Source organism: Nuphar pumila, chromosome 1 (genome assembly GCF_984573655.1).
Source record: "Nuphar pumila chromosome 1, dmNupPumi1.hap1.1, whole genome shotgun sequence".
In the NCBI taxonomy this organism is placed as follows: domain Eukaryota; kingdom Viridiplantae; phylum Streptophyta; class Magnoliopsida; order Nymphaeales; family Nymphaeaceae; genus Nuphar; species Nuphar pumila.
The window spans coordinates 60,648,304-60,673,931 of NC_143249.1; the positions used below are offsets into that span (position 1 = coordinate 60,648,304).

Here is a 25,628-nt window from a genome sequence, read left to right on the forward strand (position 1 = left end):
AAAAAACGGCACCCTTTTTTAGAAACATAGCAATTTCACCACGATATTAATGCAATAAGAAAAATTTGTAGAAGTTTATATATTCATAATTTTATATATGCCAATATTTGCTTGGAAAATGTTCAAAAGCAAATCAGTTTTTTAAAAGCCTCACCAGATTTTCTCACGCTTAGATTTGTCTAATTTACGTTACTTGTGATAGGAGTAGGGCTGTCAACGGGTCGAGTTTAGCCTGACCAAACTCCATAGGGTCTGGGTATGGTGATAAATAAGAAGACCCGGTTAAGACTCGGGTCAGGACCCAAAGATCTGATTAATACATAGATCCAGGTATAGTTTGTGAAATTTTATACCAGACTTGGGTCCGACTCGAGTTTCAATTAAGACATAAATTTTCAATGTAAAAATGATAAAAAATATTATTTTATCGAGTATGGTCCGGTTCTGGTTCATGTAGTTCTTATGGAATCCAGGTATGGTTTCTCTTATAGACCTGATTAAACCCGGGTTCGAACCCAATACCATACCCAAAAATCAAGTCTAAGTTTAGTTTTAATTGGGTTCCAACCAAACGGGACCCGTTGACACCCTTAGATAGGAAGCAGGTGGTAGCTGCTTACCATTTTTTTGCCTACCACTGCCAGCTTACTGTATTTTTGAATGATTTTTCTGTTTTCATGAATCTGATTATACGTTTTACATGCTCGATTTTATGGGAATTGACCACAGTTAGATTGTTATAAAGTTTAAAAATCCATGGTTTAAGATTTTTATAACTATTTAAGGTTAAAAAAAATCACGTGTTCAAGTACGGCTTAGCAAATCGATCAAGCTGTGCACATTTGCAGGATCATAAACTGGTGGTAAATCCAAAAAGTGAGGTAGCCACTACATTTTTTTTGTGATACTGCCTACGTCAGATGGACACACAATTTTGGTAGTATGGCCTGTCCATGAAACGAGTGAACACCTGGGCAGACACTGACACGTACAATTTATTTTTAATATTGTTTTAATATTTTTAATAAAAAAATATTCTTTAATATTAAAATATCAAAAAAATAATTTTTATAGATTACAAAATTAAAATTTTCGTGTCCCTCTTTTACTTTTCAAAAAATAAATTGAACTTACGAGTCAAATTCACATCACGTGTCTTTGTGACGTATTTGCAAGATCAGATTTTCAGAAAAACCCCGAGAACACGTGTTGGCTTGGTGAACGGGTAGTAGATCAGAAAAGTGATCGGGAGCCGATACTTTCCGTCAACTTGTTAACTGCGATAGGCTCTATTTAGCAATCCACTCGAGTCGAAATGTGACCATGATCAATACGCCTTAAAACTTCAGGGGTTTCTCTGAAGTCCCCGTCCAAGGGCAGCGCTCAGGCAGGAAGGGGAGAGAGAGAGAGAGAGCATGGGTCATCTTCTCCCTCTGCGCCCCGAGGAGGACGACGACGCGGAGTCGTGGAGCATGAAGAAGCAAGCCCTAATCCAGGAGGCCGCCCGGAACCTGTTCAACGGGGGGCTGGAGCAGCGGATTCAGGCGGCCAGGGACATCCGCAAGCTCGCAAAATCCTCCGTCAAGACCAGATCCAGCTTTGCCGCGGCCGGCGTCGTCCCCCCGCTCGTCTCCATGCTCAATTCCCCGGAGATCGACGCCAAGGAGGCCTCCCTGCTCGCCCTCCTCAACCTCGCCGTCCGCAACGAGCGGTACGCGATCCGTTCGCCCCTCTCTTCATTTATTTCTCCTTCTTCTTCTTGATTTGGTATTCTCTGTGTTGAAACAAACTATGATCTTGTGAATTCGTTTTTGGACTCCTTGTCTTCTTTCTTCTAGTGCTGAAACCGAGTGAGGGATGTTATTTTACTCTCTACTCCTAAGATCTTCAATATCTCTGTAACGCCCCTCCCGTAGTTCCCCCCTCCTTCCGTAACCCCCATTTAATTCGTGGGAGAGGAAGGGGGCTGCCCCCATTTAATTCGAGAGAAGGGGGAAACAACACCCCATGGCTATAAAAGCCAAGGGGGAGGGGGGCTCCCCTTTCCCTACTCGAACACCAGAGAGAGAGAGAGAGAGAGAGAGAGAGAGAGAGAGAGAGAGAGAGAGAGAGAGAGAGGTTGCAGTCACCGGTTGCCGTCAGGTAAGCCCTCTCACTCTTGTTGTTTTTTTAAAAAAATATAGAGGTCGCCGGAGTTGCCGGCGAGTTGCAATAAAATAGGGACAGGGAGAACCCTGTCCCTGCCTTGCAATAGAAGAAGGAGAGCGACAGAGGGGTTTCCCCTCTCTTGTTGTCTCTCGCTGGTTACAGAAACGGGGAGGGAAGGACAGGCTGTCGCGAGGAGCTGCAACAGTTCGGCAACAATGGTGTTGCCAGAACTGTTGCAGAATTAATAGAGTGCAGATCGAGTCAGCCATATTGCTCGGTTTGGGCATGACTCGGATCAAGCCAGATCAATGCAAACCGAGCCAAGGTCTACGTACTCTGACAGACCGTCTCAGTCTATTCGGACCAAGTCGGGTCCGAATTAGTAAGAAGACGGAATCAGGTTTGTAATGGGGGATCGATTCGGTCCAGACCAAAGGCGGGCTCAATATGGGTCAAACCGACTCAGTCTAGACCGAGACAGATTGGACGCGTGAGGTATATAAAGATACGTGTGCGCGTGCGGTGGAAAAATCGAAGTAGTGAAGACTCGATTTTTCCATTACAAATTGGATTTAGGTTTGGATCCCAGTCTGGACCCAAAACTCAAGTTAGATTCGATTAGACAACTTGATTTAGATTCAGACAAACTATTTCAAGCGGGTTTGGATCAATAGTACCGAATCCAGGATCCAAATCAGAGTTGAGTTGAGGACTTAAGTGGTCCAATTTTTATTATGGATGTGGATCTTAAAGTAACATGAGGTAAAGATGACATAGAGGTCATTGTTAATGGTTGAAAAAGCAAAAAGATCATTTTGCCCTTAATATGCCTACAAAATATACAAGGCACAGCTAAATACCCCAAAGCCAGATTCATGTGATTCTTGAATTCGTGGATTCTACTGCTTGAGTTGAATCTATTAGTAGGGGATGTGATAATAAACTCTGAAAGAATGGGGTCAGAGTTGGACACTTAAGTTTAAGGGTATTTTGGTAATACAAGGTATTTATTGATTTCAGATCAAAGGTTGCGTAAAACTAATAATTTGGAATTTAAGCGTTTAAGGTAAGTGAACATTTGCAAATTCATCCTTAGTTAATTAAAACACATGCTAGCTAGTTTAGGCATTCTTCAATATGATTATAATGCTTCAAGTATGCTAGTTTTGTTATTGTATAGACACTATTTTGCATGCTTAGGAATCTATAGAATTTAAGTGTGATGCTTAAACCTGATCATGCATATTTTCTAAGTTATGAAATAAATGTAGCATGACATGATTGCATGTATGAGATTGATGTGTTACGTGGAAATTGATGGTAGAGTTTTAGAGACTCAGGGTAGGTATTACCTTGGGAAATGTCACGCTCTTGGGAAGAGCATTGTAAGTATCGTGAATTAATCTGTTGTGAGTTGCCATCCTTAACAGTTCAGAGATGTGAACATGTGTTAAGAAGTAGTTAGTGGACATACATTGATGATTGTATAATGCACTAACTTTAAGATGTGAATATTAGGATGACCACACAAAATACGATGGAGAACTCTACTAAGAGGCATGGTCTGGGGCAATGTTGAGGTGTGTACCTCTTGAGCAACTTGAAAATATCTCAGACGTTTTTAGGTGACCCTTAGGGTTTAAAACATTGCCCACTAGACACATGTAGGATGTAGCATGAACCACAAAACCTTGGGGGCAGGTATAGCTCCTTGTGACACCTTGGGGGCAGGTATAGCTCCTTGAGACACCTTGGGGGCAGGTATAGCCACCCTGGCTCTACGGCTAGTTACCGTTTGAGCTCCTTCGTTCCCGACTTACAACCGGCGAGCTGCTGCAGCACCTGTGTCCGTAGTCTGGGCCGGTTTGGACTACGTTGTTGTGAGTGGTTCATATGTCTGGCCAACATCGTAGACTCTAAGTTGTCTACATGGGTCGCTACGCCCGAGAATGCTATATCCGGAATAGCCGAATAGAATAAAAGTGTGCAAAAATGATAATAGAGATGCAGTAAAGGGGGTAAAACTCATAAATAACATGTGTGTAAAGTAGCAAACTAAACTAAGACTAAGAGCTTAGAGCTCACTATAGTTGCAACGGTCGTGTCACTTTGTAAATGAAATCTTACTGGGTTGTAGACTCACCCCCTTCTTTTGGTTGCAACTGTAGGTTTAGAGACTGTTGCCATCACTCACAGGACCTAATATCATACTGCGACTCTGCCACATCAGAAGTATGGTTTACCTTTACTTTCTATTCTGCGTTTGTCTTTGGATGATTATGATATTGTAACTGGATGTATGGACCTTTAAATATTGAATAAAAGAAAGAAAAAATTCTGGCATGGTTTTGAGTTGTTTTTGAGATTATTAAGTATTTTCCCTCTGGGAACTAACGTCCACGAACTCGGGCTCGAGAGGCCCCGGATCGGGTCGTTACAATCTTTGTCATCATCGTCTGCATCGACAGTCTCTTCTTCTTCTTCTTCTTTTTCTTCTTCTTCTTCGTCGTCTTCTTCTTACTAACGAATCTTCAATATGCTTTTATTGATTTTTCATAATATTTATTTCTGTCATCGTCATACGTTCTGAGAACCGATATGAAAGTTCGCATCGTAAAGCTGAAGCCGGAACACCTCCATATTGGTTATGGTCGCGACGTGCAGTGGAAAAGAAAGATTTGAAACCTTGTAGACACTTCACTTGATTCAATCTTTTATGATAAAATGAAGGAATGAAAATCGTCATCGTCCTGAAAGAAACTCAGGAGAGGACGGTCCTTTCTGCTACTTATCCTTCTCCCGTCATCACTTTCTTCTTCTTTTGTTGAAATATGCACTAGCTTCTTCTTCGTAACATTCATTTCTCTCATTGCCATATCATCATCATCTTCAAGTGCAGCGTAGTAGCAGCACATCCTTCTCTCAATTTTTTCTCCTTTCTCAGAAGCAGCTCTAGACATCTTTAGGTTTTTTTCTTTTTGTTTTTTTTTTACCGACGGAAACACTGATTTTTTAGATTCATCCAATTATCACAATCAGCTTCTTCTTGGTTTTCATAATTGGTCTAAAAATTTCCACTATTGCTTACTTGGAATTTGTCATTATGATCATCTCCTTGCTCTAAAATGAGGTCTCATTAATTTATTCCTTGGCTTCTTCAAATCGTTATTAGCCTTCTTCATGTTCTATGGTTGATATTTTGGTAATCTTTTCATTTTCACTATTTCCATTTAGTCCTGTACCAGGATTGTCTTTCTTTTTTTCAATATTTATTTATCATCGGAAATATCCTTTTCAATGTTTTGTTTGAAGATTATATAGAAATGAAACTAAAAAGATGACCTTTTTTTTTCCTTGGTAAATTCACGAGTGATTCTGTTTACTCTTCCATGATTGCACTTGATTGTTGATGTTTAGGTCATTTCAGATTTCACAGCAATATGTTGCTTGAAGGTTTATGTGTATGTTTTGTGCTTTCTAATGTTTTATTGGTGTTGTTTCCTTGTCACAGTTGTGTTGCCTCTGTCAGAAATATCCACCTGCAAGGGTTAGAGATGAGGTAAAGAGAGAAGAGAGGGGTTGGCGGCAATAGGGTTTTCCCTCTTTTACTTAATATTTATAAGCTATGTCACAGGGATTCGGCTAGCAGGGTGCCGCACCCGCGTCGACGCGACTCGACGCGAGTACGGGTGCGGGTGCGGCACCGGGTGCGGTCAACCCGATCCTGGGTGCGACCGCACCCAGGATCATTAATGTCCATTTTTTTTTTGGATTTTTTTTTTTTAAAAATTTGCCCAAATGGTTTTCGAATTTTTTTTTAAAAAAAATTATGCTGACAGCAGCTGTCTGTCAGCAGCTGACAGCTGCAAAATTTGAAAAAAAAAACCCGCCGACCCCCTATATATATATATTATTACATTTTTGCCCTTGCCGCACCCCCGCACCCGGGTTTTTTGGAAGTGCCGAATCCCCGCACCCGCACCCATGTGACATAGTTTATAAGTGTTGTACATAGTATGACATTACACAAGAAGTAAAAACTAATTACAAACATGCCACCGCCCACGCATCCCAAGATGGATCATTGGAATGTGGTGCGGGTCGGATCCATGATCCAAAACTTACAGCCTCCCTCAAGTTGAGTATGGTCTTTGATCATGCTCAACTTGCCTTTGAGTGCCCAAAACTGATGAGTGGATAATCCCTTGGTAAAGATGTCAGCAACTTGCATATCTGACCGAACATATGCAGGTTCAATTTCTTTTTCTTCTACCTTTTGCCTAACAAAATGTTGATCGATCTCGATATGCTTTGTGCGACAATGAAGGATGGGATTGAAGGCAATATTAATAGCACTCTGATTATCGCAAAGAAGCATAGAGGACGAGATTGGTTCTTGTAATTCTTGCAGTAGATGTCTCACCCATGTAACATCGGCTGTTCCTGCTGCCATTGCACGATATTCTGCTTCAGTACTAGATCGCGCCACTGCCTTTTGCTTCTTGCTACTCCATGTTATAATATTATTGCCGATAAGAATGCAATACCCCGAAACTGATCTTCGCTCGTCAGGATCACCCGCCCAGTCCGCGTCTGTGTAGGTAAATAGTCGATGCCCTGACATATAAGCTGTCCTTGGTGTACATAGCCATCTCCAATCGTACCCTTTAAATACCGAAGGATCCTTTTTACTCCTTCCATATGTACATCTGTAGGAGCATGCATAAACTGTGAAGCCTGATTGACAGAGTATGCTATGTCAGGCCTAGTGAATGTTAAGTATTGTAACATCCCTACAACTCGACGATACAAAGTAGGATCATGAGTCATGATAAGTAGTGCCTTCTTTTGCACTTAGCTTATGATTTAGAAGGCAAGGTGTGCTAATTGGTTTACAATTCTCCATCCCTGTAGCAAGTAAAATATCAATGGTGTACTTATGTTGGCTCAATGTAATAGTCTTATGTCGACTATCAACTTCCACACCCAAAAAATATCGCAAGGGACCCAAGTCTTTCATCTTGAATTTAGCCATCAGCATAGACTTACCCAAGATATGTGAACCTCATCACTCCCGGTAATAATGATGTCATCAACATATATAAGCACCCAAACAATAGCTGAATCACTTTTGAATATGAACAATGAATGATCTAGGACACTTTTAGTGAACCCATGATGCTGAATCTCTGTGGAAAAACTCTCAAACCAAGATCGAGAAGCTTGTTTCAAGCCATAAAGAGAGCGTCGAAGTTTACATACCCAATTAGATGAATCATGCATACTATAACCAGGTGGCTGCTCCATGTAAACTTCTTCCTTTAGTTCACCATGCAAAAAGGCATTTTTAACATCAAGTTGACTGAGTGACCATCCATGTTGTAATGCCAATGCAATGATAATCCTGACGGTGCCCAATTTTACGACTGGGCTGAACGTTTCATCGTAGTCCTGCCCATACTGCTGTGTGAAGCCTCGTGCGACCAGACGAGCTTTATAGCGCTCAACACTGCCATCCGGTTTGTGCTTGATCTTGTACACCCATTTGGACCCTACAACATTCTTGTTATCTGGCCTTGGTACAATTTCCCATGTATTGCATTCATGCAATGCTTCCATTTCCTCATTCATCGCCTCTACCCAGGCACGGGAATGTACATCATCATGAAAAGAGGAAGGTTCTGTTTCTTTGGACACTCTGGTTAGAAATGTTTGAAAATCCAAAGAGAAATTGTTATAACTTACCCAGCGATCTATAGGATGTCTAATCCGAGTGGAACGTCATAGAGGAGTCTCATCATTGACTGGATGGGCTCTACGAGAATAAACAAGACCAGAAAAACGTGAGGATGTTGTTGTAGGAGGAATGTCTTCCATATGCGGTTCCACATCGAAAGCATAGGGTTCATTGTCTGTCAATAAAGATGAATCCTCATAAGGCAACGAGTCATATAAAAGTGAGTCACTGAGCCAAGGATCATAACTGTCCTGTGTATCTGTGGAAGACGAACCCAGAGTGTCAAAATTTTCATCATAAAAAACAACATTTCTAGATACCCGAATTTTGCCTGTATGAGGATCATAACACCTGTATCCCTTATATTCATCTGCATACCCAAGAAACTTGCACTGTACAACTCTGTCTTGAAACTTATTTCTCAATTAATGATCAATATGAACATAACATACACAACCAAAAGGATGTAGTTCTTCATACGATGGATGACAATTATAAAGAACAAAGTATGGAGAATTATCTTCAAGGATGGTCATGGGCAACCTGTTGATAACATAAACAGCTGTATGGAAAGCCTCGGTCCAAAGAGAGAAGGGAATACCCACAGTGTGCATCATGATCAAGGCTGTCTCAACAATATGCCTGTGTTTTCTCTCAGCTACTTCATTTTGTTGAGGGGTATGAGGGCAAGAAATGTTACGTGTAATGCCATGCTCCTTCAAATATTCACTAAAATCATGGGATATGTATTCTCCCCTCCCATCACACTGGAAATATACAACATTGGTATTGAATTGGTTTTGGACTAGTGCATGAAACTGTTTGAACAACTTGAAAACTTCATGTTTGCTTTTCATGAAGTAAATCCAACTAAAACGAGTGTAAGAATCAAGAAAGAGTACATAGTATCGAGATCTAGAAAGAGAGGCAGTGGGCGCAGGACCCCAAACATCTGAGCACATAATCTCAAAAGGTTTTGTTGCTCTTTTATTGATACTATGAAAAGGAAGTACATGACTTTTGCATAAATGACAACTTGGACATTTTGACTCTAAACTGACTGCGGGTATTAGACCTTTAGCAGACAACTTGTCAAGAAAAACTTGACTACAATGACCCAAACAAAGATGCCATAAGTCTGGCTTATTAAGTTTCAAGACTCTAGATGAAGAACTATGATCTGTGGATCGACTAAAAAATGTTGTAAAGGAAGGAGCTGAAGAAGCCACAGCTACGAAAGACGACGTCTTCAAAGGCACATTAGATTCTTTAAAGACGTACATGTTCCCGCGCCGTTCACCTTTAGCGAGCGTCTTCTTGGTGTGAAGATCCTTAAGATAAACAGAAGGAGTAAATTCAATGGAAGAATTTGTTTCATCAACTAATTTAGACACAGATAGAATATTCTTTTGAATAGCAGGTGTGAGTAAGACATTTGACAAGGGTAATTGAGATTCAGGCAAAGAAAGGGAGACATTTCCAGTGTGAGAGATGGGGTGGTGAGATCCATCTCCTATGACTATAGTGCCATTTCCAGTGTAAGGAGTCAAGTGAGAAAATTTACCTGCATCAGAAGTAACATGTGCTGCTGCCCCTGAATCAATATACCATATACCATCATCATTTTGACGCAAGTTCATCTGATTGAAAGTAGTCATAAGGATATTTTGTACATCCTGTGGAAGAACCTGTCCTTGAGGAGTGCGTGCAAACGTCTGAGTTGCCCTCTGCCCTGGGCTCCCTGTTTTGTTCCGGTTCTGAGGATTGTACCAGCAATTTGCTTTAACATGTCCCCGCTTGTTGCATAGAAAACAAGTAGGAACACGTCCCCCTCGTGGTACACTGCCTGAGCCAAGGCCTCCTCCAGCTGGTGTAGGTAGTAATCCTCCTTTGTTTATAGTTGTTTCATTTGGACGAGGAGGAGTAAATAAGGCTCCTGTTTGAATAGGCGTATGTGCCATCATCATAGGATGAGTATCATCTGACGCGTGTTCCTGATTTAAACTGACCTCATATTGCAAAAGCTTAGATTGAAGATCATCAAAACATGGAAGAACTGAGACAACCTGGAGTGCTGTACAAAACATGCGATATTCAGGTTCAAGGCTACCTAATACCTGTTGTACCATGTCCTTATCTGATACAGGACTTCCAATGGCAGCTAACTGATCTGTAATAACCCTGACATCCCCCATGAACTCTGTAATAGATTTGTTTCCTTTTCACATGGATTGAAATTACCACTTGAGTTGCAAAGCCCGAGATTCAGAAACCTGAGAAAAGGAATGAGTTAGTCCATTCCACAACTCGGCAGCAGATTGATCATCAGAAATAGTTTGTAAAACACTATCAGAAAGTGTGGAAGTTATGTAAGCAACTAATGTTTGATCCCGTTGTGCCCATATGTCATAAGCAGGATTGGTAGTTCGAAGTTGACTCACCTTCCCATCTTCACCTGTTATTTCTTGCATGATATGTGTAGGTGGGGCGGGTGATCGCCCATCTAGATGCCCATAAAGACCATGATTGCGAATAAAGGGCACAATCTGACGTTTCCAAAGTAAGTAGTTATTATGAGATAACTTGTGGGTCATGAGGTGAGTAAGAAAACTAGAGTTCAACTTGGAATCCATGGATTATATGAAGAATGAGAAGCCAAAACTGTTCTAACAGTGTATTGAAGAGGAGACAACAATGCTGTGTGCTGAAAATAATATCAGCATACACGTTATTCAGAGAAAGAGGAAAACGGCAATGCTGCTGTGTGCTGAAAATGATACCAGCACACACGTTACACAGAGAAAAAGAAACAACAATGCTGCTGTGTGCTGAAAATGATATCAGCACACACGTTACACAGAGAAAAGGAAGCAACAATGCTGCTGTGTGTTGAAAAAGATATCAGCACATACGTTACACAGAGAATAGTAACGTGCGAACCAGAAAAAGGGAAAGAATCAGAAATATTTTGGGGAGAAAACAAAAACTCGGCAGACTGAAACAGGATGTTAAGACGTGCGTACCAGAAATATTGAGAATGAGAAGAACAAAAAAAAAAAAAACTGGAATGACGTGAAAGATTTATAAGAAAAAGGAGGAAAGAAGCAAAACTGATTAAGGAAGAAGGGACAAAAATAAACCTACGTTCTTTAGCAGCACGTGTTGGTCTTTAGAGGCCTTCTAGATGATTGATTTCCGCGCCTGTGCTCTGATACCATGTCAGAAATATCCACCTGCAAGGGTTAGAGATGAGGTAAAGAGAGAAGAGAGAGAGGAGAGGGGTTGGCGGCAATAGGGTTTTCCCTCTTTTACTTAATATTTATAAGTGTTGTACATAGTATGACATTACACAAGAAGTAAAAACTAATTACAAACATGCCACCGCCCACGCATCCCAAGATGGATCCTTGGAATGTGGTGCGGGTCAGATCCATGATCCAAAACTAACAGCCTCTTGTGTCCTTAGAAAGTTAGATTTTCTCCTTTTTCGTTTCCCTGTTATATATATATTTTTCTACCAGCTGTTTATAATTAGATCAATGGATGGTTAGATATTTTGAGGTTGTTTTCTAATCATGTCATGACCTAGACTGTACATGTTTGATCTTTTCTCTGTGTACCTTCTTGTTCTTAAGTTTGTGTGTTTCCCTTTAAGTTTTTCCATCTTCTATAAGTGATTTTTGTTAAATTCTTATATTTGATGATAAGGGAATTAAGGGAAGTGCCTTTCTTTGTTACAGTCATCATCATAGGTTCAGCCTTGCATTATTTCTTTTGCACAACTTCAATTAAAAAGAAGGCTAGAAATTTTTCTTTCTTTCTTTTTTTGTGTGTGCAAAATTTTCTGGGGAAACATCAAAATAATATGTTTTCCAATTTATTGTGGAAGTCAATTGGCGGTAACCAGTGGCAGGACTGTTCCCCTCTTGACAGTAAAGCTTATCTCCTACTGTCTCACATTTTGATCTTTTATTTTTTTAATGAAAAACCTTTAGGAATATGATACATTGAAAATCTTCGCTACTGGTATTTAATGCACATTTGGACACTATACAAATGGTTAGAGGGGAAATTAACAAGGAAGATATTATTTTGTTAATGTTAACAAAATAAGAGCTTAATGCAGTAATTTTTCATTTTTTTATTTCAAGTTGTTCTTTAAAACTTAATTTGGCTTTTTTATAGGTGGTACCAGAACCTAATGACTACCCTTGTCTCAAAGAGTTAGAAATTAAGGGGATGTTTGTTTGCTTCACCTATGTGAGAATCATGTTAAATTGTAATATCAAATCTATGTAATTATATATATATATATAGGAAGATACATGTGTAATGAGATATGCGAAAAAACAAAGAGTGTGATAAGCACTTACAACATCCACCAATGGACAAACAAAAGGGATAATACCCAAATCCACAAAGAGACAACACAACATAAAAATATAAATGTCTTTTGTTGAAAAGAGAGAGCTCTCAAGAGTGAAGAATACAAGAGGGGGGCACCCCTATATATACAAAAAGAAAGGGAGAGAGGGGTGGCTTTACGGCCTAAAAAGAAGAGCCACAAAGGGGCTCCCTATGGAGTCGTTGGGGGCCCCATCGACTCAATGGTGGGGCCCCTTATGTGGGTAAAAAGCAAAAAGAAAAAAAGAAAAAAGAATGTGCAAAATAAATACAAAAGAAAGGGAAAATAACAAGTACCCCTATCGGGTACTTGTGAAATGACTAAAATACCCCTATTGGGTATATTAGACTATATATATATATTACATGTATTTTAACACCCTCCCTCAAGCTTTACGGGGATATAACCGAAAGCTTGTTAAGGAGAAACAAAAAACGAGGAGCAGCAAGGGCTTTAGTGAAGAAGTCTGCCAACTGATACTCAGATATGACGTAAGGTAGTGCTATGGTTCCTCTTAGGTATTCATGACGTACGTAATAGCAGTTCATCTCGATGTGCTTAGTACGCTCATGGAAGGTGTGATTGCTTGCAATGTAAATTGCGCTTTTGTTGTCACAACACATCTTCGAAGGAGTAGAGATGATAATGCCCATATCACTGAGGAGACTTCTTAGCCATACAAGTTTCATGGTTGTAGTGGCCATAGCACGATATTCCGCTTCCGTTGAGGACAAAGATACTTTGTGTTGCTTTTTGCATCTCCAAGAAATCATAGAGTCACCTAAGAAAACACAAAAACCCGTAGTTGAGACTCTGTCATTGGGATTTCCTCCCCAATCAACATCAGTATAAGCAATTAAATCAAGTGATGAAGAGGAGGAAATAAAAACTACCTTAGTTATGGTGTTTTTAATGTATCTGACAATCCTTAAGACTGCACTCATGTGCACGGTTGTAGGTGCATGTTGAAACTGACTGACAGAGTGGACGGCATGAGCTATGTCTGGCCGAGTGATGGATAAGTAGGTTAGAGACCCAACAAGTTGACAGTAGGGAGTAGGATCCTCGAGAGGTGTTCCATCTTCCAATCTTAACTTTGCATTGATGACTTCAGGGGTTTCTGTCTTCTTATCATCGGAGATGCCAAACTTGGAACAAATGTCAGCAGCAAGTTTCATCTGAGAGAGAATGTACCCTCGAGGAGAGTACGTCACTTCAATTCCTAAAAAGTATCTTAAGAAACCAAGGTCAGACATGTCAAAATTTTCTTTTAAAACTTTCTTAATATCATTAATTCTTTGCTCATCACTTCCAGTGATGATCATATCATCAACATAAAGTAGTAGAATAACTACTGAAGACCCTGCACTTTTCACAAACAAAGCAGTGTCAGTATAACATGAACGCAAGTTCAAACTTGTCATTACATTACTAAATCTATCATGCCAAGCCTTCGGGGCTTGTTTCAAACCACATAATGCCTTTTTAAGTTTGAGAATTTTATTTTTACCAATACATACTCCTGGTGGAGGATCCATGTAAACCTCTTCTTTAATTCACTATTTAGGAATGCATTCTTAACATCTAGTTGATAGATAGGCCATTTTTTAACTGATGCAACGGCGATAAGAGTCCTAACACTAGTCATCCTAGCTACGGGTGCGAAAGTTTCTTCATAGTCTATACCATATTCTTGAGCGTATCCTTTTGCTACTAATCGGGCTTAATAGCGTTCTAATGAACCATCACTTTTAGTTTTAATTTTGAAGACCCATCTACATCCAATCGATCTCTTTCCAGTGGGTAATGAAGTTATTTCCCAAGTTTTTGCCTTTTCAAGGGCACTAAGCTCTAAGTTCATGGCTTCAACCCATTGAAGAATGTTTTTGGCTTCATTATAATGTGAAGGATCATGAAATGAGTGTAACGCAATTAGACACACTCTATACCTTGGAGTTAGAGACTCATAGGAAACAAACCTATTAGGAGGATTGAAGATTCGGCCGGATCTCATTAAGGAGGTTTCTTCTAAGTTGGACCCTTGAGAGTATTTTTCTAAGGCGCTCATTTGAGCTTGTTGACCACGCCTAACATAGGTTTGGATTGATCTATCACTTTCATTTTCAACATTATTAAGAGGAATATCCTCTAGGTCATTTAAAGACTCATTAGAGATTTCCTCTTCTTGAGGAGTCTCATCTTCTTGGGAGAGAAGATCAAATAAGAAAGTATATTCACTTTCATCAATATCTTTAGTTTTCATAAAACCATTTTCATTTTCCAAAAAGGTTACATCCTTGGATACATAGAGTTTGTTATTTTTCAAGTCAAAACATCTAAAACCCTTTTGATTTTCTTCATATCCTAAGAAAACGCATTCAATAGCTTTAGGAGATAATTTGTCTCTTTTATGTGTAAGGACAAAACATTTACACCAAAAAATTCTTAATCTATTGAAATCGGGTGTTCTTTCAAATAGTTTTTCATATGGAGATGTATTTTGTAAGGATGAAGATATCATTCTATTTATTAAGTAAGTTGAGGTTAAGGCGGCTTCGGCTAAAAAACTCTTTGGAATTTCCTTGGAAATAAGGAGTGTCCTAGTGGTTTCCATGATGTGTCTATGCTTTCTTTCGGCTAAACCATTTTGTTGAGGAGTCCTAGGATACAATCTTTGATGACAAATGCCATTTATTTTTAAATAACTTTGAAATTCATTTGATAGATATTCTTCACCCGAATCGGATCTAAGAGTAGAGATATTACTTGAAAATTGATTTTTGACTATCATATGAAATTTCTTGAAGAAGTCAAAGACTTCGGATTTTAAATTGAGAAAGTAAATCTACACATACCTAGTATAGTCATCAATGAAAGTAACGTAATAGGAGTATCCTCCCTTAGACATGACCGGAGAAGGACCCCAAACGTCTGAATGGATTAACTCAAATGGTCTTTTGGACACAAAAGTTCGAATTGGAAAAGGAGTGGATTTCATTTTGCCAAAAATACAACTCTTGCAAGCAAAATGTTTCTCATTACAAAATTTCTTTCCAAATGGAAGGAGTACATTTTTAAGAAACTTGGATGTCCAAGTCTTTGATGTCAATTTTCAATATTTTTATCTTGGACATGGTTACAAAAAGAGTTAGTTGAAAGTTTCAAGTTGCTCATGTAATAGAGATCTCCCTTCCTATGGCCTTTCCCAATCTGCTTCCCGGACCGGAGATCCTGTATAGAGCAATCCTTAGTTGAGAAGGAGATTTCACATCCATGATCACATATTTGAGCAACTGAGAGGAAATTTAAATTAAGTTGAAGTACCACTCTCACGTTTGGCACAAAGAAATCTTTGGAAAAATTTAAAGTTCCAAAACTTTTTACTTGTAAAGATGTACCATCGGCAGTTGAAACATAGGAATTTTTAGAGTTATTACATAAATCGGAAAGCTCATTTTCAAGAGGGGTCATATGAAAGGAAGCTCCAGAATCAAGGATCCAAAAAGACATACAAGGAAGAAGCTATGGTGGCACCCGAGGTAGATGGTATCTTGAGTAGAGTTTGTAGTGCTTCCGATAGTTGAGCAAGAGAAAACGACTCCTTCCCTTTGATAGTTTCCTCCTTCTTTTGAGTAGCTTCTTCAACGGAGGCAACCTTATTTTTAGGTGCTTCATTCAACTTAGGGCAATTAGGTCTTATATGACCCAGTTCTTGGCAATGATGGAAAATGGCTTTTCTATAGTTGCCATTATAATTATTTTGCCTTACAAAGTGTGGAGGCTTATAGGCTTTTACATGGTTGCCGGATTTAGATACGGCCAAAACGTCATCTCCTTCTTTAATCATGCCAAGACGAGTTTCTTCTTGGCATATTTCGGCTATTGCATCTTCCAAGGGAAGAGGCTTAGATCTATGAAGAAGGGAAGATCTAACTTGTTTATATTCGGGCCTAAGCACATGTAGAAATTGGAAAAAAATGTTCTTTTTTCATTTGTTCTCTTCTTAGTTCCACATCCACACTAGAAACCCACTTTGGTTCTAGTAAAGATAGCTCATCCCATAAGGGTCCAAGAGTGCTAAAGTAATCCCTTACACTCATCTCTCCTTGCTTGATAGTTCGGATTTTTTCTTGGAGGAAGAATTGACGAGCAAGGTCTTTTTGAGTAAACATACCTTTCATAAAGAACCATGCTTCATTAGCCATCCGAAATTTAGCAATGTTGGCGCAAATTTTGAGCTCCACATTGTTCATGAACCAAGCAAGAATCTTCGCATGCTTACTTTCCCAATCTTTCACTTTAGATTGGTGATCTTCAATGGCCTTCATGCGGGCATTTCCTTCAAGAGTTTTTTCTTGATCACCATCCATCTTGGTGAGTTGGAGTTGTGGTTCCGGAATGGTGCCCATAACGTATCCCCAAAGTTTTTTACCTTTGAGGTTGTTCTCCATGGCGGCGGCCCACATCATGTAGTTGGAGCCATTAAGCTTGAAGGAGAGATCAATCTTTTGTTCCCCTTTCATTTAATCTCTCACAAGAAGACAAATAAAGAGAGATACAAAAAGAAAACAATATATAGCAACTCAACTAGCTATATTAAGAATCAAGAGCATACACAAAGCTCTGATACCATGTAATGAGATATGCGGAAAAACAAAGAGTGCGATAAGCACTTACAACATCCACCAATGGACAAACAAAAGGGATAACACCCAAATCCACAAAGAGACAACACAACATAAAAATATAAATGTCTCTTATTGAAAAGAGAGAGAACTCTCAAGAGTGAAGAATACAAGAGGGGGGCACCCCTATATATACAAAAAGAAAGGGAGAGAGGGGTGGCCTTATGGCCTAAAAAGAAGAGCCACAAAGGGGTATGGAGTCGTTGGGGGCCCCATCGACTCAATGGTGGGGCCCCTTATGTGGGTAAAAAGCAAAAAGAAAAAAAGGAAAAAGAATGTGCAAAATAAATACAAAAGAAAGGGAAAATAACAAGTACCCCTATCGGGTACTTGTGAAATGACTAAAATACCCCTATTGGGTATATTAGACAATATATATATATATATATATATATTACATGTATTTTAACAACATGCACATATATATTTCATATACATGTACATGTACCTACCTATCTATATATATATATAATATATATATATATTTATTTCTTGTAATAGTCATAGGGGTAGTTTAGTCATTTTGCACATATTCATTTTTCAAATATGTTGTAATTATTTTTCTATTTTTCTTTTTAATTCTTTTACTTTTTATTTTTTTCTTTTTGTAAAAGGTAGTGTACACCTGAAGGGCCCACCATCTAGTCGTTGGGCCCCTTCCAACGGTCACATTTGTGACCGTTGGAGGGGCTCCAATGACTAGAAGTGGAGCCCCTCCAAGGCCTCCACATCTTCTATAAGAAGGGGTATTCCCCCTATTGTATTGTGATGGCTTTGGGTCAAAGCCCAAGTGTTTTATAATAAAGCTTTTTATTCTTTTATGCTTTTGTGCATTTGTGAGATTTAGTGAGTTGTGCTTTTGTGCACAAGTCTTCTAAGAGTGCTTATTGTGCATGTGTACACGTATTTATCATCAAGAATATCAAGGTGTTGATCATAGTATCTTGTTAAAGATACTTTTACATGGTATCAAAGCAAGGTTGGAGAAAGAAAGATCGTGTGGTTTCTCACTTTTTTCGGTGCCTCGAAAAGTGTGCCCTCGATTTTTTGGTGATTGAAGTGGATTTTTTTGTTCATCTAATATTTTAGAAGACTTCTCTATCAAGAAAAGTCTAAATATCCATTGTGATACGTATTCTTTTTCATTATCTCTCTTCTTTGATTGGGTGAAAAAGATTCTCATTTTTCTCTCGGCTTCAAACTCAGTGGGTCCAACTACCACGTTTGGGCTGGAAACATGGAGGTTCATATTAAAGGAAAAGGGCTTTGGGGCTATGTTCAAGGCTCAATTCCCAAACCGGAGCTAAAGATAACCTTGATGGAGAAAGGAAAAATAAAAATCCTTGAAGGTGAAGAAAGAGCCAAGGCTTTTGAAGACTATACCAAAAAGCATAAAGAATGAGAGATGAGGAATTTTAAAATCCTCTCATGGATTTTTTCATCTGTAGAAGCAAAAATTAATGCCAATATTATCAAGTTTAAAGTTTCTCAAGTGTGGGAGTACTTTGAGAAGATGTACACATCTAGGGACTTGTCCTATAAATACTACCACCAAAAGAGGGCGTTAACTCTTCATCAAGGGGAGATGTCTATAAGGGAGTATTTTGCCGAACTCTCTTCTATTTGGGACGAGCTTGCTATGCTCGAACCTAAGTGGAGTGGAGAAGCCATAGAGCTCCGTCATAAACAATTGGAAAAAGATAGATTTTTCAATTTTTTGAATGGGCTTAGGCCCGAATTCGAACAAATCCGGTATTCTCTTTTATCCGCCTTCACTTTCCCCTCTCTTGAAGATGTAATTACTAAACTAAGTGGAGAAGAGACTCGTATAAGTATAAGCAAGAACAACCCAAGTGTTCTAGCTACACCCTCCAATAATAAAGAAAATGAAGGTGTTAATGCCGTCTCAAGATCGGGGAGTAACTTAAGGACCTATAAGCCTTCTCACTTCAAGAATCAAAACTCAAGCGGTCAAGGAGGGAAGAGAGATTATAGCAAGCTTTTATGCCACTTTTGTAAGAAACCGGGGCACATTAAGCTTATTTGCCCAAAGTAGAAAAAGTTATTAGCCATGGCTACTACATCCCAACCTCAAAAGAAAGAGTGCTCGTCATCTTCAAATGGAGCTCTCTCATTGCAACAAATCGTGGATGTACTTCAACCGCTTCTAAAATGGGCTATTTTCGGAGCCACTATCTCAACCTCTTCTCCCCCCAGTAAGACCTCTTGGCTTTTAGATTCAGGTGTTTTTTTTCACATGACCCCTAGTTTTAGTTTTTTTTTTGAATATTCAAAAAGTCCCTCTCCTTTTGTTTCAACCGCGGATGAAATATCTCTTGAAGTAAAAGGAATAGAAAATTTTGAAAAACAATGGTTCTTTATTCCAAAAATTAGATTTATATCCCAATTAAACTTAAATTTGCTTTCTGTTTCTCAACTCTTGGATCATGGGTGTGATATAAAGTTTTTATCTAACAAATGTTGGATACAGGATCGTCGGTCCGGGAGATTGATTGGGGAAGGCTCTAAGAAGGGCGATCTATACTATGTTGATTCCCTTCAAATTTCAAAGAACCCGTTTTGTAATGTTGTCCAACAAAAGGATATTAATGTGTGACAAAGAGACTTGGACACCCAAATATTGTAAAAATTTCTCATTTACCTTTTGTTAAAAGTATATGTAAAAGTGATTTCACTTGTAACGACTGTATACTTGGGAAAATGAAAAAATTGCCTTTTTGTCAAAGATCTATGTTTACAACAAGACCTTTTGAAATTGTCCATTCGGATGTATGGGGACCGGCACCCGTTTTATCAAAAGGCGGTTTCGCATATTATGTTATTTTTGTTGACGACTACACGAGATATTGTTAGATTTATTTTCTTAAACACAAATATGAAGTTTTCTCGATTTTTAAAACCTATCATATGATGATTAAAAATCAATTTAATGGGAATCTAAAATTTTTTAGAACCGACTCTAGTGGAGAATACCTTTCAAGTGAATTAAAACATTATCTTGAAAGTCTTGGTATTCTTCACCAAAGATCTTGTCCGAAAACCCCTCAACAAAATGGATTAGCCGAAAGGAAGCATAAATATATAATAGAGACAACTCGAACATTACTTGTTTCTCAAAACATTCCAAAAAGTTTTTGGGCTAAAGCGGCTTTAGCATCTGTCTATCTGATAAATCAGCTACCTTCTAAAAACTTGAACAATATCTCTCCTTTTAAAAAATTATATACCAAAGAACCCGACTATAGTCGGTTGAGATTTTTCGGTTGTAAATGCTTCGTTTTTACTGACAAGAACGACAAGCTTTCACCAAAAGCCATTGCATGCGCCTTTCTTGGATATTTCGAAACCCAAAAAGGGTTTCGTTGTTATGATATTAATAATGATAAGCTATATGTCTCCATCAATGTGAGTTTTCTGGAAAATGTTAATGGTTTTGAAAGGAGTGAACCCTTTGAAGATAACATGGATTACTCTTTTTTATTTGAAATGTTAGCACATGATAGTGATGACGATTTCATTCATAATGACGTCAATGATAAAGAAGATGGTTCTTTCCATCCTCCTCTCCCAACATAGTAATGAAGGAGCATTGAGAGATCCTATAACATATACTCATAAAGATAGAAACAATTTTAGGAGTGCAATTGAAAAATACAGTGAACCTAGTGCTTCCAACTCAACAAATGATGAAAGCCCTACGAAGGACTGAGAGAAGTAGAAAGATGCCTTCTAGGTTTATTTCATATGATTCATTTACTCCTAAACATAGAGCCTGCCTTAGCGTCATTCATTGCTATATAAAACCCAGAAACTTCGAAGAAGCCAAAAATAATGATGAATGGATGAAAGCAATGGAATATGAGCTTTCAGCTCTCAATAGGGCAAAGACTTGGGAGTTTCAAGAACTCCCTAAGGGTAAGAGAGCAATATGATGTAGATGGGTATTTAAGGTAAAAACTAAGAGCGATGGATCTCTTGAGAGATATAAGGCTCAATTAGTAGCAAATAGATATAGTCAAGAATACAGGATTGACTATGAAGAAACTTTTGCCCCTGTGGCCCGAATGGTCATTGTCTGATATCTCATCACCGTCGCTTCAATCAACAAATGGAACATCTATCAAATGGATGTTAAAAACGTCTTCCTAAATGATGATCTGAGTGAAGAGGTTTATATGGATGCTCCACCAAGAGTGGAGACTCTCAAAGGGAAAATGCTTCGCCTTCGAAAAATACTTTATGGTTTAAAACAAGCCTCTAAAGCTTGATATGATAGGTTTAACTCCGTAATTTTAGAAAATGGTTTTTTATCCTGTTTCACTGACACTGCCTTATTTGTTAGAAAAACTAATGCAGGGATTGTCATTCTGCTTTTATATGTGGATGATATGCTTATAACCAAAAGTGATTTTAAAGGGGTTAAAAGCATAAAAACAATTATGAAAAATAGATTTGAAATGTCTGATTTGGGATTTCTAACTTATTTTTTGGGTATTGAAGTAGCATACTCTCATAGAGGGTATTTTTTATCTCAAACTAAGCTTGCATCTGAGATTATTGACAGGTCAAGTATTACAGATGATAAGGTTTGTGAAACTCTTGCTATAGTAGGAGCCAAAATGAAGATTGATAATTGTATTCCTCTCTCCGATCCCACCCTTTACAGACAGCTTGTGAGATCATTAATGTATATGAGTATTATTAGATCGGATATCTCTCATGCAGTTCATATTGAAAGTAAGTTTCAACATGCACCAGCATCAGTTCACATGAGTGCCATCTTGCGAGCTGTAAGATACATAAAGGGCACACTAAATAAGGGAGTATTCTTGTCCTCTTCTTTTGAATTAAAGTTAATTGCTTATACTGACTCTGACTGGGGAGGTGACCCAAATAACCGTCACTCCACCACTGGTTTTTGCATGTTTTTAGGAGACTCACTAATCTCATGGAGATGCAAGAAGCAACAAAAAGTGTCTCTATCCTCAACTGAAGCTGAATATCGTGCCATGACAACTACTACCATGAAAATTGTATGGATTCATCAGCTGTTAGAAGACATGGGGATCACAATAGAAGGGCCCACCAAACTATGCTCTGATAATAAGAGTGCAGTATATATTGTCAAAAATCATACGTTTCATGAGCGGACTATACACACTGAGATGGACTGTCACTATGTTCAGGAAGCCTATCTGAAAGGAATCATAGAACTTTCGTATGTCACTTCAGAATATCAGTTGGCAGATTTCTTCACCAAAGCACTGTGTTCTTCGCGGTTCAACTTCCTTCTTGGCAAACTTTCGGTCATCATGCTCTGAGTTTGAGGGGGGGTGTTAAATTGTAATATCAAATCTATGTAATTATATATGTAATTATATATATATTTTATATATATAGGAAGATATATGCACATATATATTTCATTTATATATGTACATGTACCTACATACATATATATATATATATATAAAATATATATATTTATTTCTTGTAATAGTTGTAGGGGTAGTTTAGTTATTTTGCACATATTCATTTTTCGAATATGTTGTAATTATTTTTCTATATATTTTTTTTAATTCTTTTACTTTTTATTTTTATTTTTTTGTAAAAGGTAGTGTACACTTTGAAGGGGCCCACCATCTAGTCGTTGGGCACATTTGTGTGGAGGGGCTCCAACGACTAGAAGTGAAGCCCCTCCAAGGCCTCCACCTCCTCTATAAAAAGGGAGGCCTTTAAAATAAAAATAAATGAAATCACTAACTATTACAATGTGTTACCCTATTGTAGAGGGCTCAAAAAGAATAATAAATGGTTTTATTACAAACCCAAATTAATGAATTAAATAAACCTAATCTAAAATAAAAGAGAAAAAGGGTCTTCACATTCCCCTTATTGTATTCTCATGGCTTTAGGTCAAAACCCAAGTGTTTTATAATAAAGCTTTTTATTCTTTTATGCTTTTGTGCATTTGTGAGTTTTAGTGAGTTGTACTGTTGTGCATAAATGTTCTAAGAGTGCTTATTGTGCATGTGTGCACGTATTTATCATCAAGAATATCAAGGTCTTGATCATAGTATCTTGTTAAAGATACTTTTACATTCTCTCAAATTTTTGAGAGAATGATTCTCATGACAACCATTTTCTCATGTGATTGCAAATGTGAGAAAAAAGGGTCCCTTATGGTTGTATGAGATGATGGTTCAAAAAGGAAAATAGTTCCCCAACCCAGAGAAAAAAAAGTTATGGGGTTGACCCAGGGACTCCCTTTCTCAGAGAGAGATTCTCTAGTGATTTAAAATCACAACTGGAAAATGATTGAGAAGAATAAATAAAGATCTTCTGTTGTTTTGACCCTCTTTTCTCAAAAAATGAGTCGGAAGATCAGATATTGATTGTAATATTTTCTCTTATTTTCTCATTTCTTAAACCATGATTAATATTCTTGTGATTTTTATTGTTCTATTCATTTTCTTGAACTAATGTCTTTTCTTTATTTCTTGTTATTTGTTGTTTTCTTATGTTGTATATTCTTCAGATGTTCTTCAGTTCATATTTTTTTCTGTTACAAGAGAATGTTTATATCCATGACTTGCACCCATTTTGATTATATCTACTGATGCATACACCACGAATTTGGTTCATGTGGCTGTGAACATACTTGAACAAATAAATTTAAGTATCAAAATATATTTTAAAGAGGGATAAAATAATTTTCTTGAATACACCAAAAGGTAACTAACTAAACAGTGGCTTCTCACATATAAACTGTTGGATGAGAAGCACTTGTACTAACCCATCCATATGGTCCAATAAACTTGGAAGTGTATGAGTAGGTGAGATTCCACTCATTTACACAATATTTGCATCCCCCCAGACTGTATATATAAGCTTGATATATAAGAAGAAGAAGAAAAAGAAAGAAGAAGAAAGAAGAAGAAAGAAGAAGAAAGAAAGAAGAAAGGTGTCACCCACAAGAAAGAAGAAGAAGGGTCTGTCTCACGCATGCACACACACACACACACACCTGGGTTTTGGTGCTCTCCCTACCATTTCTGTGGAGAGGAATCTTTCTGCCTACTATGCTTTTCCATCATCCAACTCTCAAATTCGACAACACATGACAATGTTATGACATTTGGATATAAGTGATTTTGTATGTAAGGATGGACGTCAAAGACACCATCCTTTTGTTTCTTGTAAACTTCAGGTTTGTTCTTTGTCCTCGTTTCTCAGGTCCCTTTTTCCTCACCTGCTTGATGGTGGTTTTACAGGAACAAGGTCAGGATAGTGAAAGCTGGGGCAGTTCCCCCACTCATTGAGCTTCTGAAACTTGAAGACAGTGGATTAAGAGAGTTGGCCACTGCTGCAGTTCTGACACTTTCGGCCTTTCCTGCCAACAAGCCAATCATCACTGCCTCTGGAGCTGCTCCTCTGCTGGTCCGAATTCTCAACTCTGGCACTGTGCAAGGCAAGGTAGATGCTGTCACTGCCCTCTACAACCTCTCCACATGCACAGAGAATCGGACCCCCATTCTTGACTCGGGGGCTGTCTTTCCTCTCATTGGCCTACTGAAGGAATGCAAGAAGTACTCTAAATTTGCTGAAAAAACCACCGCCCTTTTGCAATCCCTATCCCAAACTGATGAAGGAATCATGGCAATTGCAGCTTCAGAAGGTGGGATATTGGCATTGGTGGAAACTGTCGAAGATGGATCAATTGTCAGCACGGAGCATGCAGTTGGCACATTGCTTGCTTTGTGCCAAAGTTGCAGGGAGAAATACAGGGAACTCATCCTAAAAGAAGGAGCAATCCCTGGCCTCCTCCAGCTGACAGTGCAAGGCTCAGCAAAGGCTCAGCACCAAGCACGTGCCCTCCTCGACTTGCTAAGGGATACCCCACCACCTAAGCAGTTGTCATCCGCCATGATCAAGACCATTGTGTATGATATTGCTGCCCGAGTTGATGGTGCTGAAAAATCTGAAGAGACTGCAAAGACATTGCTCCAAAATATGGTCCAGAGAAGCATGGAGCTAAGCATGAGCAGCATTGAACTACGGGCTTCCTCGTGCACACCTGATTCCTCATCTTCATCAGAATTGCCATCATCATGATCTTCCCTGTTTGAAGCTCTGGAAAGAACGAGACCCAGTGCCTATGTAGCCAGCCCAGGCCAACTTTTATAGTTTGGTATCAGGTGACTGGTAAGGCATGTATATGGTTTATGGTTTGGTATCAGGTGATTGGTAAGGCATGTATATGGTTTTCTGCTCTAAATTTGCATCTGCCAAACTTGTTCCATATTTCCCGTCTTGTTTTCAGTTTTGTACATAAACAAGGATGCTGTTGTTGGTTGGTTTTAACACGGAAATCTTGAGATCTCTCTCTCTCTCTCTCTCTCTCTCTCTCTCTCTCTCTCTCTCTCTCTCTCTGCTGCACGGGCGTGAGAACGCAGATGGTTAAATCAGATTGAATGTGTAGAATCACCATAAGTCACTCTTGGTGCATGAGTCTTTTGTTGGTTAAATCATCATGTGGGACTAAAGTTATATGGCAGATCTGGGTCATTAGGATTAGGATACTCTGCTTCTCGAATTCAGAAAACAAATTTATCTTGCTGCTGTGAGTTAT

At 38.6% G+C, this 25,628-nt stretch overlaps 1 protein-coding gene across 2 annotated transcripts; it reads left to right on the forward strand.

Annotated features, from left to right (window-relative positions):
• The first annotated feature begins 1,335 nt into the window (after nucleotides 1-1,335).
• Nucleotides 1,336-25,379, forward strand: LOC149848963 (U-box domain-containing protein 17-like). Of its 2 annotated transcripts, XM_090012959.1 has the most exons (3): nucleotides 1,336-1,711; nucleotides 24,271-24,585; nucleotides 24,666-25,056. In XM_090012959.1, exons 1-3 carry the CDS (start codon nucleotides 1,416-1,418, stop codon nucleotides 24,904-24,906), a joined length of 852 nt encoding a protein of 283 aa, XP_089869085.1. In that variant the 5' UTR covers nucleotides 1,336-1,415; the 3' UTR covers nucleotides 24,907-25,056. The 2 variants fall into 2 exon arrangements, with proteins under 2 accessions (XP_089869085.1, XP_089869081.1); XM_090012955.1 differs by having other exon boundaries at nucleotides 24,271-25,379.
• Nucleotides 25,380-25,628: the final 249 nt, after the last annotated feature.

Coding starts and splice junctions, on each gene's coding strand:
- LOC149848963 (XM_090012955.1), top strand. CDS start 1,416: ATGGGTCATCTTCTCCCTCTGCGCCCCGAGGAGGACGACGACGCGGAG. Junction 1,712..24,270: donor CTCGCCGTCCGCAACGAGCG/GTACGCGATCCG, acceptor GTGGTTTTACAG/GAACAAGGTCAGGATAGTGA.